The sequence below is a fragment of the Coloeus monedula genome, assembly GCF_965178545.1.
Source record: "Coloeus monedula genome assembly, chromosome: 4".
Taxonomy (NCBI): domain Eukaryota; kingdom Metazoa; phylum Chordata; class Aves; order Passeriformes; family Corvidae; genus Coloeus; species Coloeus monedula.
The window spans coordinates 7,501,603-7,521,919 of record NC_138784.1 but is presented as its reverse complement, the minus strand read 5'-3'; the positions used below and the strand labels follow the sequence as shown (position 1 = coordinate 7,521,919).

At 41.2% G+C, this 20,317-nt stretch overlaps 1 protein-coding gene across 5 annotated transcripts in view; it reads right to left on the bottom strand.

Moving 5' to 3' along the window:
• Positions 1 to 20,317, bottom strand: part of SOX5 (SRY-box transcription factor 5) — a gene marked incomplete at its 3' end in the record, with an annotated part of 288,287 nt that overhangs the window by 10,885 nt on the left and 257,085 nt on the right. For 3 of the 5 annotated variants that reach the window (XM_082280572.1, XM_082280571.1, XM_082280574.1), the window contains exons 11-12: positions 15,439 to 15,584; positions 153 to 265 (exon numbers count right to left, since the gene is read on the bottom strand). In XM_082280572.1, coding sequence (XP_082136698.1) covers positions 153 to 265; positions 15,439 to 15,584 — 259 coding nt within the window. Of the gene's footprint in view, positions 1 to 152; positions 266 to 15,438; positions 15,612 to 20,317 lie in introns of all 5 variants that reach the window. The other 2 variants (XM_082280570.1, XM_082280573.1) reach the window with 1 other exon arrangement.

Sequence of the window (20,317 nt, the reverse complement as noted above, 5' to 3'; positions counted from 1 at the left end):
ACCCCACAATCAATCACTTCTTCCTGCCTTGTTTCATAGTCACTTATTGCTAACAGATCGTACTCCTCATGGGTTTCCAAAGAACTTGGATTCTCCCTCAGATCCGTTGATATGCACACACAAACCTGGAAATAAGGAAAAGCCATCTGTACTGACCGTCAGAATCTCCACTCATGTTGAAATCCATCATTGTGTGGCTGAACTTCCCATCTTCACTCTGTTTTACTGCCAGCTGCTGAGTCAGGGTCTCCAGTGTCGTTTTGTCCTATATGGGCAAGACGACAGGATTTGGATCAGGAAAATATTTAAATATTGTAACTTGATAGGAAAGCTAGATAACTATTCACAACAGTTTACTGAGCCATGTATTGAATAAATAATACTTTTTCTGGAAGAGATATGGTTACAGACTCTATCATAAAGTCCTTTCTAAAACTTGCTTATTAGCTAGTGATAAGCAAACTCCATAGTGTTGAAAAGATTGGCTTAGTTAGGCGTGATAAAATTGGTTGCACATCTGAAGAATACTTCAACTCTCTACATCCCTGAGACTGCAAAGCTGGCCTGCAAGTTTAGGTGATGCATGGTCTTTTGCAACGTATTTATTGTTTCACTCTATTTCTAGCCTGCAATCGAAGTGCAGAGACATGGATGGCTTTGCCCTGTTTCTATTTTAAAAGGCAGCAAATTTAGGAAGCAGCCCATAGGAAAAAAAACACCCTACAGTTCAAACTTATTCAGGCCCTGGGAAAGGTTCAGCCTGAATTAAGCATGATCCTCGGGCAGCAGCTTGTGTTCTTGTCCAGACTGTTTTGTCCAACCCTACTAACACCCCGTCCATGATTCATCTGGTCAGAACTAACTATGAACCCTGGATTGCAACAGGCTGGTGTGTGCTGCCAATTAATCTGTCAGGCTGCACTGGTGTCTAAAGACACTGCCAGAACGACATTCTAGGGCAATTAATTCCAATGTTCTCTTCACAACACCTCACTTCCCCCCAAACCGTTTGACTTTACAAACACAAAGGTGTTCCATTTTCCAACTGTTTTTGTTTTTCCAATGGCTTTTGCTCATGAGCATTCTATCATCCTGACAATCATATGTTTAAAAATACACCTTTCAGGAAAGCAATAATAACATTTCAAAATCTCAGGCGCTGTGCCTTTTGCAAAGCTAAGAAAATGACATGATACAGCATGATAATGAAGTGGCTCCAGTCGAAAGAATTCTTTTGAGCTTCTTCCTGAAAGAAAAGATTTCTGTTTCCTTGCTCTATTCTGCTCCTGTTGACTGTAAAAGATCAGTGAACTAAAAAAAACTTCCAGATTTCTCATGGCAACTGTTCCATGTAGCCTAATAATGTCACCGGGTTGCATTACAGAAGAAAACAGAAAAGAGAACAATGCGAATACAGAAATGCTTCCTGTAATGTGATGTCCCTGCATCTGCAATTCAAAGAATGGTTCAAATTCATGTAAGTCATTGCACAAAGATTTTCTCAAGGAGAGTTGAAAACAAGGCTAATCTGCTCAACTTTGTATGTTCACAGAGTTTAGGGAATATGAGGTTAACTTTCCTATTCCTCACATTCATTTTCACTAAAAACCCTTTCACACTTCTGGTGTTCTGTCTATATCCTGACACTTCACCATGGAAAGCATGTGAGATGAGTTTTCCTCTTGGTTTTTGCAGGAAAAGCTCATGCAACAAACTCAGCCTATCCCAAGCAAAAGGGTTTCCATAACACTACCAGGCACAGCAAATCCAGAAAGCTTGGAGAAGCTTCAAATAAGCACCTGAACTATTCAGGCATTTTGCTTTACCAAACTCTTTGATCCACCATTTATAACTCAGCTCTCATTTCCAAAGTAGCCTGTCAGAAGTCAAAAAGTCAGGAATAAGTTCACTTTGTATTTCTTCCAAATGGATTGCATGGATATATAATAGAAGTCAACAGTTTTTCCTCAGAAAAAAAAGAATCTATTTACTGTCAACTTCGCAGTGCTAGAGTTCAAAAATTTTTATGTCAGGAGCCATTTTAAAACACTGCCACCAAGCTAGAATAGGAAAGAACATTTTCTCTTGTTGGCTATATTATGGGGGAAGGGAGTTACTCTGTTGAAGACTTTTTTTGAAGCATGTGTAAACCTCTCAGAGAAACAGAGCTGAGAGCGCAAAGGGCATGGGCTTAACAGCTTTTTCTTTAGGCAGTAAACGCAGCTCTTGGAGTTGGAGGCAGTTCCATTCCCAACCACACTCCATCGACATGATCTGACTGAGTCCTGAGGTCAGTGGATACTCCAGAATGCCACCTGCAAGGCACACTCCAGGTACGGCTCGTTCATCAGAGCCTGACTTAACCAGTCCATGTATGCTCTGCTGCAATCCACCTTGGACAGAGTTCTACATTTTGAGGTACAGCCATGCTGGATGAAGTGAGGGAGAAAAGGTGTCATGGAAGAGGGGCCGTGAAGGAATGTCAGATGAGCATGGAGCTCCCAGGCTGCTCTGTGCAGCCCTGCACATGGAGGTGGCTCTCTGGAGAACTGGAACATGATGAGCACTGAAACCACCCTTTTAACATGGTGACAAATTTACTCCTTGCTACTTAAATGTATAATTCAACCAGCAATGATAAAATGGCAGCTAAAAAGAAGTTCTGCATGACATTGCTCTGGAAACAGAGGATCAAAGCAGCCAGCTGTACTCTCCTGTTGTTAATGTTCAGAAATGTTTTAAATCTAAAAAGCACGAAGGCAATAGTAAGTCTAAGGCCTGCCCTCGCCTGAGCCTCTGCAACAGCACTTCTCCTATGAGGAAAGGCTATGAGAGTTGGGATTGTTCAGCCTGGAAAAGAGAAGGTTTTACGGTGATCTAATTGTGGCCTTTCAGTACCTGAAGGAAGCCAACAACAAAGATGGAGAGTGACTATTTACAAGGGCCTGGAGTGACAGGACAAGGGGCAATAGCTTCACACTGAAAGGCAGTAGGTTTAGATTAGATGTTAGGGACAAATTCTCTGATGTGAGGGTGATGAGGCTCTGGGTCTGGCTCCCCAGAGAAGTTATGGATGTCCCATTCCTGGAAGTGTTCAAGGCCAGGCTGGATGGGGCTCTCAGCAACCTGGTCTAGTGGAAGGGGTCCCTGCCTGTGGCAGGGGGTTTAGAGGCAGATGATCTTCCTTCCAACTCAAGCCATTAAAAAAAAAACCAAACCAGACCACCCAACTGCCCCCCTCAAAAACCCAAACAAAACAGTATTAGGAGAGCAGAAAGAGATCAGCAACACCCTGGCAAGATGCAAAAGTCTGACTGTCGGTCAGCAGCATTATGATTTCCTGTCCTACGCCCTTCCCATTAAACACACAGCACCCGATTTCCCCCAATCCTGACATAGAGAAACACTTTTACAATCACTAAATATTTGAAAGGGACTAAGCAGCATTCCCATGTTGTTTTGCTTAAAAGCATTCAATTGATGACTTACTGCTTTTTGTTTGATGGAAGCACCTACTTACCTTTTCTACAGTCTTTCAGTTTATGGGCAAGTATTTATGGAACCTCCAAAGAAACAAAGGAGAATTTCTTTTCTTCTCTGACCCCAAATAAACTGGTAACCTGCTGATATTGCTATTCCAGCCTCCTCTCAGAGAATCATAGAATGGTTTGGGTTGGAAGGGACCTTAAAGATCAACCAGTTCCACCACACTCCACGCCCCCCCCCCCCCCAACCCACAACAGACAGGGACATCTACATAATAACTTCAGACAAGAAGTCCACAATGATTTGAAGTTTATACAAAATCAGGATCTATTAATCATCATCATCATCATAATTCAAAAACAAATTACACATTCCCAAAACTGCCACCACTCTGCTGTGTTGGATTAGCTGTGTAAACAGTAGCAAGATGAGGCCCCACCCAGTGATAACAGGTGGGTTATAAGTATGTTGGGTCCAGCAGAACATACCTTTGTTTCAGGTATGAAATGCTATTCATCCTATGAAAAATGCCAGGTGGCATCTACTGCAGCCTAGAACTACTATTGCTAGGAATGACAGGCAAGGTTTGTCCAAACCAAGGAAAGAGGTGTAACGAATTGCTTGTGAGACCTGCTAAAAATCATACAGCACAAAGCAGCAAAAATAAAACAGCAAGGAGCACTTCTGCCCTTCCAGGAGAAGAAACACAGCCATCTCTTACTAAACATGAAGTGATTCCAAATCTCTGAATTTTATATCAGACCTCAGAAGGCTGAAAGACATTTTATAAATATCTTATTTCTTTATGAAGGGCTTCCTAATCATCATTCTATTGGAGCGTAGGAGAGACTCTCCACAGGGGCAGCAAGAGCTCTGTTGACTGGATCATTTAAAATTCCAATGAACAGACCAGAGGAGATAATACTGTAGAGAGCATTCAATCCCACAATAGCCCAATTGTTCAAAGTATAACCAGAGAGGTTTCATCAACAGCCACAATGTGATGAAAGTTTCTAAAACTTTATTAATCAAAGAAATTAACCTGCCAAAGAAGACTGATTTGTACCACAACTCCTAGAAATGCTCTAATTTTATTTAAAAGAACAAAAACACATACACACATGGAATGTGTCATGTAAAAAAAAATATAAAAAATGACTAAGCACCACAAGTCAGACTCAGTTTTGTGGTCAGCTGCAAAAGTTAGTTGGCTCTCTGTCATGGATAGCTGTCATAGTTTAACAAAACATTGATCTAAAAATGACAAGAACTTGGTTGCAGTCTCTTTCATAGAAGAAACATAAAACAAGAAGAGTCAAAACATATGTAGAACAGCCTGATCCTGTTTGCCAGAACTCCTCCCACTACTACATAAAAGTGAAGCAAAACCTTGGAAGGTTTGAGAAATAAAAACATCCTGATAGATTTGCCTACTGTCCTCCGCCCTCACTGCTCCCATTTTGTACTGGTTCATAGTACCAGCGTTCAGGGTGAACCTGAGACCATTTACACACCTCCATTCCTGAAGGACTCTCCAGTCCTTCCAGTATACTGTGAATGCTGGGCATATGGCAGTGGATCCCTCCTCCCCCTCATTGAGACATCCTTTTGGCTGGGGTATTTGGCAAACTCTGCCAGGACTCTGAACTCCGTTAGAGTCACATTTTGGCAAGAGCTGTTTTTCTGATTGCATAATTCAAGGTTAAGCACTTTTACTGAAGCAGTCCACTCTCCACTTTGCTGCTCCCCTCACCCTACCCCCATTTTTCCTGACAGGAATATTTCTCCTCTCAGTTTTGATGCCTGCAGAGAAACAGCCAGTGTAGGATTCCAGAGGAGAAGTGTTCAGGAACATCACTTCACATTTCTGCTTTTCATATCCCAAGGGAACTGGGATATGAACAAACAAAAAAAAGCTAGAGAGAGCCGAACACAGTTACCTATGGACTACAAGGAGGAACTTGCTGATCATTTCTTGCACCTAAGAATTCCATACACACTGAATGACACAGCCTGCTATCTTTGCTCAGTGTCAAAACATTAAAAAGAAACAGACGGTTGCCTGCTATTGTCCTTTTGTGTGTCTCATTTCTTCCCTTCCCCTCCAACTACAGTTTGTCCAGCTATTTCCCATATCTAAATGCTAAGGATAGTATTTTCAAATAGATTTGAGTTTTGAGGAGGTAGTTTTTATCTTAGATTGCTGAGCAGGACCAGTGACAGCATCTGATGTGGTTTGTGGTGCTGAGGCACACATCTCCTTCCCCAGCAAGAGCCTGTAAATATCAGCCCTTTCAATGCATACCTTGGTCGACATACACCAAATCTTAATGTTTTGGGCAGATTAGTTGCTATGATCGCACAAAATGTAAGTTCAGTTTATGACAGAAAAACATATTTAATTATCAGAAATGCTGGTGGCACCAGGTGCTATCCATTCAACCCTGTGGTATTTTCCTTAGCTCTCCAAGAAGGTCTTACACTCCATCTAAACGAGTGAAGACTTTGCAAAAGTAATCTTTCTGTGCAATCCCTCTGCCTCTTGTAAAAATAAACATCAGAATAGCCTGAGTTCAAAAACCCTCATCCACAGTCTTACCAAGTGTGAAAAAAATGAGGTAGGCAGGCATTATGGATGACAGAAAGCTGGAAGAACTTAGGGGAACAACTGGCAATAGTGAGAGCTGTGCCCAGAGGTTTGCACATGATGAATTATTTGCATTCCAGATTTTGCTCCTGCATATTAATGCCATGGTACTTCAAAACAGCTACTGTGCACGCTGTCTATGCCCCAGTCCAAATCTTGTTATGGCCCAGATCTTGTTACACCTCTAACTGCTGTAAGAGAACTTCCAGCTGTTTTCAGAGGGATCTTTGATTTGGATTTGGGTTTTTCTGTGTCACCTTGCCCAAGTGTTCTTCACTCATCAGTGAATTACCCACAACATTTCACAAAGAAAGGCAGGATTATTAACTCTGTTTACCAGAAGGGAAACTGAGTCACACATTATGGGACTTGCCAAAGGTTCCTAAGAAAGACTGCTAAACATTTTAGTAACTAAAAGTAGCATCCCCGGATCTTGCCAAAAAATTACCATCTCAAGCTTGTAATTTCTTTATGAGTGTGGAATTGTGACTCTTGCTGATGGCACATGGTACCAAGGAAAGCAAAATAAAAATAAAGCAGTTATAGATCCACCATTGCAATGGACCTTGCTTCAGTAATGCTTTCAGGGCTGTAAAACTCGTAAAAAGCACATGCATAAATGATAAAATAGAGCGAGACTTTCAAATGTTGACTTGGTAATTGTTAAACCCCTCCTGGCTGCACAATTTTATAGTCTTCTACTGTACTAATGAAAAGGCAAGAAACAACAGAGAAGGGTTTTAGCCTTCCAATTACATAAACTTTGTGGACCACCAAAGAAGATGAAAGATTATTTATAATGTCACAGCAAGTTATCATTTGGGAGATTTTTTTGTTGTTGTTGCATCAAAGTTGAGTATGAAGAAACAATGTATTTACCACCCCCTCAGCTCTTTCAATCTTGCTTATCCGAGATCTCTATTTTTCATGGAATAATCCACCCACAGAATCTAAAAGCAGCATTAGAAGCAAGAAAATAAAAGAACATTCTTTATTTGTGGCTCTTCCTGATTTTATGGTACTTTTTTCAAAATTATGACATGCAGTCTAAGTTGGGGCTACATCACTTGGTAGAGGAACCATATCTTTTGGTTTACTATACATATTAAAATCCATATTGCTTTAATACTGCCTAGAAATCATTGCATCTGATTTGTAATCTGCATGAAGTGTTATACAGACTCAGTAGAGAAGTTCCTTATGAGGTGTTATAGGGAAAAGATCAGAGTGACAAAGAAGACCTAGACATTTAATTACTCTTCTCTCAGGAACAGACACCAATTCACAGAAAGAATTTACTGAAACTTACACAGTCATTTTCTTTGTTGTGCATTGTAGACACAGGGCTTTGGTTTCTAAGGGTTCTCAAGTCAGTACCTTTAAAAGCACTGAAGGCATGACAGAGTCCACTGAAATTAAAAGAGGAAAATCCTCAATAACTTGGCAAGGGTCAGGCCCCTAAGGTTTGGGTTTTTTTTTTAAAATTCTGTATTTGAGAAAGAATTACTTCCTTCATAAAATGTATTATTTGTCTTGGAAACAAACTGATGGGAAGTAGCAATTCTAGAGGACACTGAAGTCCTGCTTTTCTTTGGTTATGATCTCTGAAAGATAGTGCTAGTCAGGGCTTTTACATGAAAATGCATATAGGACTGGCCCAGCCCATTATTTTGAAGAAGGAATAAAAAGGAAAAGGAAATCAAAGCAGAATGATGAGATGCTGTTTCCTTCTTAGGAAAAATGTTACAGCACGGGCATAGTTGACCTCAACCAGATCCAGCTGTAATCTGCTGACTGCAAATAGGTTAAGAGTTCCATGACCCAGTTTCTCATCCAGACTGCTTCCTGGGCTGACACAGCCTGTAACTCTCTGTGAATTGTTCAGTTGCTGCACCTTAATTTCCTGAACTCCACAGGATGGAGATAGTGATGCTTTCCCACCATTGTGAGGAGTTTTAAGGTCCCTGGATGAAATGTGCTATGTAAATTTTAATCAGGGACTTCAGCGAGTCAGAAAGCTGGTACAGCTGAACAGTGTGGAAAGAAAATGCTAACTGCGGGAGAGAGGTGGCACACCAAAAATGAACGAGAGGAAAATCACAACCCACGCAGGATTTCCTGGGAAGGAGGGTCTGCATGCATGCAAATAGAAAGCAAGAACACAGTTTCTGCTTTCCTGGCAATTGTTTAATAAACAATGGGTGACTCAACTGCATAGCAGCAATACAGCCATTACAGACTATTTTTTTTTCCATTTTTCCCTAGAAGGTATTCAAATTACGAAGGGTGATGTACCTTTGCTTACACCTCTTCCAGTCCTGCAGAACAGGTCAGGCTGATCTCTCAGGAGCTCAAATGGACACAGTTCACAGAAGAATCAGGCCCAGCCTCTATTACACTGAAGAGAGGTACTGCACTGATGCTGGAGTCCATCAATGTGCTGAAAGCCCCAGTGATTTGAGACATGTGATTATGTAAAAATAATAAAAAAATCTCAGGAAGTAATAAGCTCTCATGGCTGTGGGGCACAGGTTAGAACTTAAACCCAAGGACTCAAAAAGCTCAAAAGTCATAACGAGAACTCCCCATCACTTGTATGTTATTTTTTAAGGAGGAAGTTGATCCATCTTTATTGGGTTTCATAAAACTTCCACTACAGTATAAACAGCTGCAGTCCTCCCTGGTCCATACTAGGCTGTGAATGTTTCCAATCTCCACCCTTTGGAATGAACCAAGTCTTAATTTCCATTTGGACTTCAGCAGCTACAAGGGTCTAGGGCTCTTCCCTTACCTCTCTGGCTGCTGTTCTCCTTAACTTCAACTGGAGTTTCACACACACACATCTGTGGGCAGAATCTGTCCCTCCCTCCATAGGCTTCATTTTTTATTAGCTAACCCTGCCCATGCAGCCCTGCCATCACAAGGCACTAAAGACACACATAAACATCCATACTTAATCTTGTCTTTGAAAAATGGATCTGGGCATTTAATAAATGATGGTCAACCAGGAGGAGGAAAAAAAAATAGTGGTGTTTTAAAATAAAGAGCTAAAATCCTTGGAGGAATAAAAAAAGTCCTCACTGCAGAATCTCTCCCTCTCGTGCGTAGGCACTTGCTAACTGGGAGTAGTGGCACTGTGACAAAAGCAGCAAAACCAAAGGCAGGCTTTACTAAAGGAAAAGGGGGGAGGGGAGTTCTTCCACTGGCCATCTGTGAAAACAAGGCATGTGGCCATTAAATGCAGAGGCTGTAAATATAAATATACACAAGCTCCACAAAGCAAATGGCAAAAAAAATGAAAGGGGGGACAGGAGGGGGGGAACAGATAATAAATGGATAAACTTTCAGCTGAAGTAAATCAAAATGTTTATTGCTTAGTGCTGGGCAAAACCAATTTTGATCTTTGCAGTGTGCAAGCATGATCTGTGTTTTTTTAAATTAAATTCGTGAAAAGTTTCAGGAGAAATTGCAGTGGGTACAGCAGCCCTGTTGAACAGGACTCCTTGACCACAAATGATCCCGTTGAGGCTGCTGACTGGGCTAAGTCTCACATCTGGGTGATGGATGGGTGATGACGTAATACCTGCTTCACTTGTCACACATTTGAAAACTTTGTGCTCTGTGCTGATAGCATGGACAAAGAGGACTGCAGCCCCCATACAAGAATTTCTGCTGGCAAAGAACCTCAGTGAAACAAACTTGGAAAGAGAGTAGGGAGAGGCATAATAAGAGGGGGATATACAGTTGTTAGGGTAACATTAAGTCTTGTGCTGTGGGACTCTTAACAGTCTGCAAGACACAACCTGGTCCCCACATTGCACAACCATTAGTCCAAACGGATCTCTGCTCACACTGCGAGAACAAAAACATTACACTGATCAGCTTTTCTAAGGTTTTACAGGCCAGTGAGGAATAGAGTGGGATACAGGACATATCTATTAGGTCTGCTGAACTTGCAGGGAGAAGTGTGAACGTGTGTAATAGCTATGGGTGACACAGCCTCTGCTAGTCCTTGAGAATGCTGAAGTGTTTTTCCAGTAAAATACTACAGAGATTATGAAAATGGGCAGGTTTCAACTCTTTCAGAGTGATTTGGTTTATGATGTTAGTACTGTGCCTCTTGACTAATTGTCAGTGGGTTTCTCCTGTTTGGGAAGCCTGGCTTGTACCAGGTCCCAGTTTCAATCACTACAACTTACTCAATCTAGTCTGACTCACAGTCTTTCAGTGTCTGCAGCAAGCACAGCATTAATCTGTTTTACCAACCCTTCTCTTTTCCTCTCCTGCCTGCCCTTCTGTCCTGCAATTTTCTCTTGACTTTCTGGTTCAAATCTAACCATTAGGAGAAGGAAGAAAAAGCTATTGAAGCAAAAATCTTTACTACAAGAAAAATTTAAATGCCATGTGTTAAACCAACTACTCCTTATGTGTTTAGTAAACTGAGTTCCAGTGTTTTATTTCACAAAGGCAGCAGGATCTGCAGGTTTGAGAGTCTTAGTATTTCCCTCCTTCCCAAAGGGAGAGCAGGGACAAAATTCATTTCAGCTCAGTGGATCACCGTGGTTTCTAAAGAGTTAACTTTGCTCTCCTCATCCATCAGGCAGCTATGGAGGCATCAGGAAGGAATGATAGATGTAAAATTATTACAGGGCTGCCACCCGACATACTTTCTGCCATTTGTAACTAACGCTGGAACTGACACACTTTTTTCATTATTAAACATCCACATTAAGTCAACATTGGTCACTGTCATTTCATGTTTGGCACTTTCTTAAGGGGAAGAGGGAGAGGTGGGGGTGGGAGTGCAGAGGATGGTGGGAGGAGGGGTGAGTGGGAATGGGAGGAAAGACATCCTGAACCCAGTGTTCCATAAGCATGAGTAATAGGCTCCTGCTTACAATGCTGGAATAAATATTGTTACAAATAGCTCTTTAGTCACAGCCCAGTAGACAAGTACATGTCAGAGCCTTTTAAAAGGACACACTCCAAGCAATAACAGGGAGAACTTGTACCACAGGTTAAGACACACCCCCAGCACAGGGGGTGTATTTGAATGTACTCAGCTTGGAGTGTGACTCCATCCCTACACATCAGAAAGCCTCCGGTGGCTGTGTGTCCTTACACAGCTGTCCCAGCCCCTGCCAGCATTCAGAAACCAATTTGTGCCAGTGCACACTGACACGTGTTCAAACTGAGGGCTTGTATGCCCTCTTCCTCCTTTGTCACAGCATACATCCCTGAGAGTCTGGCTGCAGTCGGGGAATTACTGGCTAGTGTTGTGCATGTTTGTGCTGTGTATCCCTGAAGGAGTGCACTGTAGGCTGGGATGCGTGCACACACATGCCGGCTCTTTGTGTTTGTGTACATCTCCCTTGCAGTTTTGGGGCTGGACAGAGAGGCCAGAGTTCCCTGGCTGATGCTGCCTGTTGTGATGCTGCCTGCTTACCCCAGCTGACAACCTGAGCTCTGAGTTATGTGTATAACAGGTAAGATTATTTATGTACAGTATGTATCAAGCTATAATTAACTGTAGATGACAATTACAAATAAAACCATGCTCTTGGGTTTCCAAGAAACCAGAAAAACATATACACACTCTTGTCATCTATACAGGGAAATGTTTCCAAGAAAAGTAATGTAAAAATATGTTTTACTGCATTTGCAATTAAAATAGGTTTTAGTAAAATCCATGTTCATCGTGATGCTCATAGTTTTTACAGTAATCCTCTGAAAATCAAATCCGTCAAGATGGTCCAAGTTGGATGCCCAAAAAGTGACTCACCCAAATAATCTTAGCCATTTTTAAAAATCTTTTCTTATGTATGACTCCTTTTATACAGTTTCGCTCTAATTCCACAAAGTTCCTGTCTAACTACTGCCTTAGCTGGCATGTCTGGCTGTCCACAGGGATCAACACATCTGAGAACATGAGCAAGATAACAGGACACATATGAAGAGCCCAAAGAGCTTTAACAGAGACTCCCAAAGATGGTTTCCAGCCCCAAGGCTGCCCAGCTACCCCTGGCAGATGAACCCCCACCAGGAGTCTCACATATATATTGGGAATGGCACAGAGTCCACCTCCACTGAAAGGCTGCAGAAGCAATTCATGCAGCAAAAAGCTCAACAGGTCTCAGAGAATCATAGGTCTCCAAAAGTACACTACCCACTGCAGCAAAGAAGGGAGAAAAATTTAGGACAGCCCCAAACAGATGTTTGTTACCTATAAATGAGGTTACTCTACAGGAAGGAGAGTCTTTACTCTGTACATCAGCACAGACATAATGTGCATTTCTAAGTACTAATATGCCCAGGGACACATAGATATATATTAGGATAACCCTCTCTTAATTCCACCTCCCATCTCCAATTCTCTGGCCAGGAAGCAAAAGTCACAGACATGATGTCTCGAAAGTTTAGGGCCGCCACTAAGTCCCATGGTGGGACCTTGAGCTTCTGAAAGGGAAACTCTGTAATAAAACTGTAGCACTATTTCTTGCTATCCACTCTCCCAACTATCTAATTCTCTGCCTTTGAAAACAGAGAAAACCAGACTAAGTTTAATTAAAAATGGCAATACTTGCTTTCCTCTCAAATCTTGCTGTTAGGAAAAAAACTTTAAAGTCCTAGACCAAAAAGACACTTTAGAGAAGTTGGATTGTTTGTCTGGACGTGAACTTCACATACTAAAATAAATCACAGAATCGCAGAATCAATTAGGTTGGAAAACACTTCTGAGATCATTGAGTCCAAATCAGTGAGCCCCAATAAAATTTTGGCATTAATTGTATCAAAACCCCCAAAGCCTACAGTTGCTTTAGAAAAATTTTCAATTGAGCAAACCATTTTTTTTCCCCGCTACCTTGTAAAAGAACTCCTGTCTGCCCTCCACGAGCCCACCAGGAGGTACGAATTAGAGAGGAAAATAAACTTCAGCTGAGGTTAAGGGTGCGAAGTGAAAACAGAAGGAATAAGGAGAATCCCAAGAATAGGAAAGTAACAGAATAAAGTGAATGCAGATGGTTCCACTCCTGTTACTTAATCAAAAGGCTGTGCAGAGTCACTAGAGCCAGCATAAAGTCATGTGTTAGAACAACAGCTGATCTGTATTAAAGAAGATTAACTCGCAATGCCATGGTGGAGGGCCTGGGATTATTTTATGTGCTTCCATTGCTGAACAAGCCGTCAGCACAATTACTGCCCTCCGATGTGAATGACTGATCTGTAACCACAGCTAAACAGCATGCTGCTTAGGGGCCTGGGTGCTTCATGAAGATGAATTTCCATACCATCAAAGTGCTTTTAATGGGCTTCCTGATCCAACCACAAGGCCTGCTTTGCAAGTATATAGAACTCAGGATGAAGGCTTCCTGTCCAAAAGGATTTGGTCGGTTGTCACTTGACAATTCCCAGCCAGCACAAGGGAGGAGAGGGGGGAGACAGGTAGAGTTCTCTCTGCTTTGGAGGATTAAAAAAAAAAAAAAAAAAAAGGGAAAAAGGGAAAAAAAAAGGGTACAGATGCTTTCTGAATTCAACCAACTGCTGTATCCACAGCTGAATTCAATGCGCTTAACAAATAACGGCAATTTAGCTATGCTTGCGAGGAATAGCTTGAGTCACTTTGCATTAGCATCTGGCTGAGTGTTAAAGTCATTTCTACATGGGGAGCAGAGAAAAGGAATTTCTGCTCCGAGCATCCTTTCAAGAATGCTTAAATATTTGAATATAAATTCCTTTGTGCTTGTGATCACTTCTTCTTATATCTGACACTCTGCTTTTCCCTTTTCCCTTCTGGTGCTCTTCTCTGTGAAATGCCATAAACATGCTCTATCCCTTTCTTTCTCTCTCCCCATAGCAGCACCTCTTTCTTCTGAGACAGAGTGTATGTACTGCCAGATACCTATTACACTGACCTCTTTTTTCCTTCCCCTTCCTCTCCAGAAAGTGCATGAAATTGGAGTAATTTCTACACCACTGACACCCAGGATAGGCTGATGAAAAAAGTACAGCGGTGAGAGACTCACGTGTACATTTAACATTCATTACGCAGGCTGCTGGCTTCTCACAGCTTATTGATCAAACTCCATCTAAAACCAGGGAAAATGGAAAGCTATCCAAATTAGCAATCTGCTCATTCTGGATGATACTGTTTGACTCACAAGCTTCTTAGGATGACTGGATTTCAAGTTCCTGCTAAACAGCTGATCATTTTTATTCAATCTATTTACCTGCCTGTCTCAGTGAATTGCACAAGACCTTACAGTGGAAGTGGTTTCAATAAAATGCAGTTGACACCAAATGTGACAACGGGGATCCTTGTACTGCACAATGACGGCTGTATCACCTCAGAAAATATTGCAGGGAAGGAGAGGAACAGAGGAGAGAGTCCTGCTAAGCACACGATGCTGAGACGCACACTAGAGTTGGGATGCGTATCTTAGGTGGCAGCATTATAAGGGCAACTCAGTAGAAATGTGGCAGCAAGCACTGGCAGGTCTATTTATCCTCCATAAGCCAGGGTAGCACACAGAAGGACATCGGGCACTTACAGAGAAAAGCAGCAAATCACAACCTCACTGACACACATGACAGTTAGAGCACATACAAATTTTACTAGAGAATATCCACTTTGTTGGTATTTTGTTATAGCACAGCTTTACAGGCCAGTACAAAAGCAGAAGGTGGTAAGGCCCATACATTCTACTGCCTCTAAGCTTCACTGCAAATATTTGGTGCAGTTTGTGTTGTCAATTCTCTGCTTTTTCAATTTTGTTAAGTCATCTAACATGACATGACAGTGCTACATTGCAATGGTCACAAAATATCATATATGACAACCTCACAAGGCTAAATACCCAGAAGCTGAGCCTGAGTATCAGCAAAGCTTATGTTCCTAAAGAAGCTTGAGTATTTTCAAATCCAGCTCATCTCACAAACACATGTAAGCATTTCCATAAAGCAAGATTTCCACTTAGACTCAGAGATTTCCAAGATCACCTTCTCTTAATACATGTTGACAGGCTGGAACAGAGAATTAGTGGCCTCCAAAATTCTTGTGAGGGCTTTAACTATCTCTATCTCCTCCCCACTCTCACCCAGGGGTCTCCAGGCCTGTCTTTCATGTCATCTTTTGGTTGTGGTTTTCATTTTGCTTTTCACTTTTTTTGAACTATTCTGTTTCAAAAACAGGGAAGGAAAAATAGAGTGAGAAAAAGGAGGAAGAGAAGGGAGGAAGAACCTGGGTATCTGTGGGGAGAGGCAAATTCCTACTCTGACCCTTTGCAGAAGGAGTCTGGGAAACTCACCTTTTCTGTCCTGCAGTTATTGAGACCCAGGCTGTTCACCACGGCCACCTTCCCATCCAGCACCTGCTGCTCCCTCCGAAGTTGCTCCTTCATCTGTCGGGCCTCCTGGATTGCCTTGGTAACAGCATCGTGGTCATTTAAATAACCTGACGACGTGATAGAAGAAAGGATGTCTTAAAAAAAGAAAGTTACAAGAAAACACTTTAGCTTTCATCAATGGAACGCACAGCTTATCATTATTAATGAGAAAGAGTTAAAAGGCAATGCCCACAAACCTGTCAGTGCTCAGTAATTCTGTTGTTGTTATGATAGAGCCACCTGGACGTAAAGCATGAGAAACCTCGGTGCCAAAATACTCGTTCTTGCTATTTGATCCTATTAGTTTCAATATTTCCCTGACACTGCAGAGGTTAGCCCTGTGGTTTGTATGCAGCAGGATGTAACCGGATAAGAGTTAGGGGAAGCTTTGATCATGCCAGCAATCCCAAACTCTTAAAAATAGACCGTTTCATTCTTCCCCTTCTTAAAACTTGTGAATACATTAAAATAAACCACAGGTGGCGGTGGTTTGCTATACATATGAAATGCATAATGGCTGGGAAGAGAAACCTCATCCACTGAATGCTCCCCGCCACCACCTGTCATTCACAAATGTACAAGAAACCACAGCTACACGGACCTACATTCCCACTCCTATTCATGCTGCTAATAGTAGGTCAAATGTCCACTGTTTTGCCACAAATTTACAGCCTAGGGCTTAGCCTTGGTAGTCACTGCATTATTTCCTTTTAAAATGTAACAAGCATCACTAGCACAGCTAATACTATTTAATTTTAAATGTGACACTTTGTCATTTTTTTCCTTTAATGTACTGTAGACCATACTTATTATGATCTGCATGTGATTTGTAGGATAGAATACTGATGGGAGACTCCAAGCCCTAGTCTGTTTTTTCAAATATTAAAGGAGAGGCTAATATCTATTGATCTCCCTCTCCCCCTCCACATCCCCACACGTGTGCACACACACACACACTTCTTTCTGTCTTTTAACTAGGGCATAAAAATGGCATAAAATGAATCTGTAATATGAAATTGCCCAGAAAAGGGACTTCTGTTTGTGACATGAGGCTAAATCTATCCAGATCCATTGGTGAATTGTGACAGATGGAGGGACTGTGAGACAGAAGGCAGGCACTAATCACACACAAAATGACCGGCTTGCCTCAACATGTTCCATGGATTCCAGCAAACTTTACACCCTAATCCATTTTTAGAACAAAAAACATCTGGGCCATAAATCCTCTAATCTGCCAAAACACGCTATTAAATCCCATGATTTGTTGAAAAACACTAAGATTAAAGAAAGGAAATATAAAATGGCTAACTGCCGTGTTAGGAAAGTGTTATTAATACTCTTTCTTTGTCTCAATTATGAATGTTTTGTTCCTAAAGAGCCTTGTCTAATCATGTCAGATTACACATCCTTGTTGTATTGCTAGACTCTTCTATCTGATCCACTGATTGCCAAAAAACGTAGGACATTGTCTTGCTGCTTAAAACATTTCAGGGGAAGAAGCTGATGTCAGATTAGTTCAGTGCTGTGCTGCTGTCAGGATTTTAGTTTGGTTTGGGCTTTTATTGTTTGTTTTTTTTTTTTTGGACTGCAGAAAGAGCAGGACTGGTACTCCCATCTTCCTTGGAGAGCAAAAGCTAGAAAGAAAAGTTTCTGTGTGGTTTGACTATTGTTAATTGTACTGACAGCTAGTTTTGGCTAAAACCCCAGGAACCCTGAGAGTTTTATATGAAATAACTTGATCCACATTGCTTTTATTAAATGACCCAGTTCAGTAATTCCCAGCCAATGGAATTAGAGTAATTCCAGTTTTCCCAGCATAAGGAAGAATATAGTCTGCACCAGTACAGTGCTACCAGTTGATTTTTTTATTTCATCTCCATTTTACCAACTTGCTTGGTTTCTTCCCCAGTTTGCATCTGCTAACCTTTGCATCTGAACAACCTTGCATGTAGTCAGAATAAATTAAAAAGGAAGGAAATAAACAAACAAACAGCAGTATTAGTGCTGCTTTTGCTCTTGTCTAGGTATAATACTTTCAATCTGTAAGAGAGCCAAATTTGCCTAGGAACTGGAATGCATGCCCTTCTCCAGACTATTTGGCTTTTCCTGAATACTGCTATCTTTGAGACAGTTTGGCACATGACAGTGAATAAAAGCAAGCACTCCTTATGTTTTTCAGTAGCTGCCAAGATGCTGGTGTGCAGGGAAATGATTAATATAGAAGCGAGTTGAATGTAAATTATTGTTGTTTAGGGTAGGTGGTGAATTACTGACAGAGAGGGGAACTGCATTACATAAAATGCACTTAGTTCCAAGGATTGCCAAACTAGCACAGAGATGTTGCAGATAATGGCAAAGAGCAGAGAGAAGTTGTTTCTGTTTTTAGTACACGGACATATGCCTGTTCCCAAAAAGAAATGCTTGGATTTAAAGTCATACATGAAGCCATGACATTTGTGACTGCTCAGTCTGCAGCACAATTTATACACTATAGGGATAGCTCTGGAAAGGGTTGTGGAGCTGTATGCCTGAGTGCAGCTATGCTGATAATCTCTGAGGCTCTGAGTTCATGTCCTCCAAAGAAAACTGAACAAATACACAGGCATTTCTCCATGTCATGGGAGCCAAGGAGCCTGAAGAACTGCTTTCAGAGAATGGTTTTAATTTGAAGTTACTGGTGGTGAAAAGTGACAGCTCAGCCGCATCCCAGCAAGGTGGGCTGTGCACACCTAGGAGAGACAACTTGTGCATTGTGCTGACAGCTCCAATCATTCCAGTGGTGGAGGTAACTGACTGACAAATGACTGTTTCCCAGTGACTTTTTGTAGAGGGATTTATCACTCAGGATTAGAAAGTGATCCAGTTTCCCTACCGTGTCAGGGATCTTTGTAGCTTTGCTAAAAACGCTGTCAAAATTTTTCATGGTGTAGCTCCTGCTGGAAGGTGACTTGAAATTTCATGCTCACTTCAAGATCACCAAATAGTTTCATCATGGCAATGAGTCCTACTTGCTGTAACTTCTGTTGGATCTGACCTAGCAGTTAGCAGGAGACGCTGTAGGGTGTTCAGGAGCTTTTCTTTCTTGTACTCTTCCAGTAAAGGATAAACCTTTGCTAGAAGTACACTGTGTCCATCCAGCTCTTGCACCAGTTAAAGACAGCTTATCTTATATACACAGCATGCACAGCGATACTGCTCAGCAACCTCAAAAAGTCACTTTCTACCTTTGTAGCTGAGAGATGTACAGCAGTGAACTCCATGTCATTAACAATAACTTAAGTATGTTATCTTTTGCTCCACAGTTTTCCATGGTTTATTAATGGTATAACACATTAATTCTTCTTACAAGAGTGACCTTTAAAGCTCTATTCATCCTCACAGCTTTTATCCAATTACATTATCACTCATTAAAGGTACAGCATTTCAAAATCTGCACCTTGTTAAAAGAAGGAAATTGCAGGGGTCTCAAACCTATGGAAAATATCAGGTGTGTAGGGAAAGAAGATTGAAGAGGGGAGAACAAGCAATGTCTTGCCACTGAGATGTGAGTCAGATGCTTAACTTTCCATCAAAAGATGATGCTCCCTCTACTTAAGGACAAACAACCTAATGTGAAAAAATTGAAATTCGATGCATTGTGCATGGAGAGCAGCAGGGTCAAGCAAATCAAAGATGAAATACATTATTATGTACCACAGTAAAAGAGTGTAGGGTTAATAACAATACAGACATTAACAATTAGTAATGTGATATTTAAAAAATATTTATATAATTGTAATGTGTCATACCAAATAAATTTCAGTGCATAGCACTGCTGTATCACAGACATAGCTTCTATTAGGTTTGACCTATGGCTTCTTTTGGGGTTTTTTGTGCTATCCCTGAAAGTGGCCAAGCAGGAGATGCTTTAGGAGAGGAACATGACAGACAGTAGAAAAAGTACATCTGCCTCACTTAATTCCTAAAACAGAGCTTCATTTACATAATGAAATCTTGATTCAGGTTATACTCAATCACATCATGGAGTACAACATTTCAGTTACAAGGATCAAGAATGGGGTGTGTACACATTTTCCTTATACACACAGAGCGGTCCCTTTAACACATCAGATTTATGAAATTACCACTAAGACTGTTATTATTTAGATAGTCTTTAGGCAAAGACATAATTTTGGCAGGAGGAAGAATTACACTATTTTCTGGAACAATGGTAAAACCAGACAGTCAAGACTTTTTGCAACATAAACCAACAAATTTCAGGTTTTTTTGAACGAACCTGGTGATTGCTTTGCTTATTACACCAAGGTAAAATAATATTCCATTCAGCATTTGGACACACTAGGGATTAAACTTGTAATTTTGGGAAGATACAGACTTTTAACTTCAAGGGATATTTTTGAAGGTTTATCCATCACTTTTAGATGACATAGTATACTATCATGGGTCTTCAATGACCACCATTAGACAGGTCACTGTCGTTAATGTGTGCCATTAAACAAACAGCATTTATTAACTTCTATTGATAAAGCAGCATCTGAAATAACATAGGTCTTTGTTTTCTGACTCTGTAAAAGTTAAGATACCCCTCCTGAAAGGAAAAGTCTCTGTGAGTTTCTTCACTGCCACCAACCAACTGGAGTAGTATGGTCAAACTGTGACAGCTCCTGGCCCACTGCCTGGCAGCGGCTGATAAAAACTCCCTTTCCATTAGGACCTATCCCTTGTTACGAGTGGGTGTCCTGGCGTGATGTTATGAGGCTGCTTTATCCCTTAACTGTCCGCTCAACGCCCAAGGACGCTG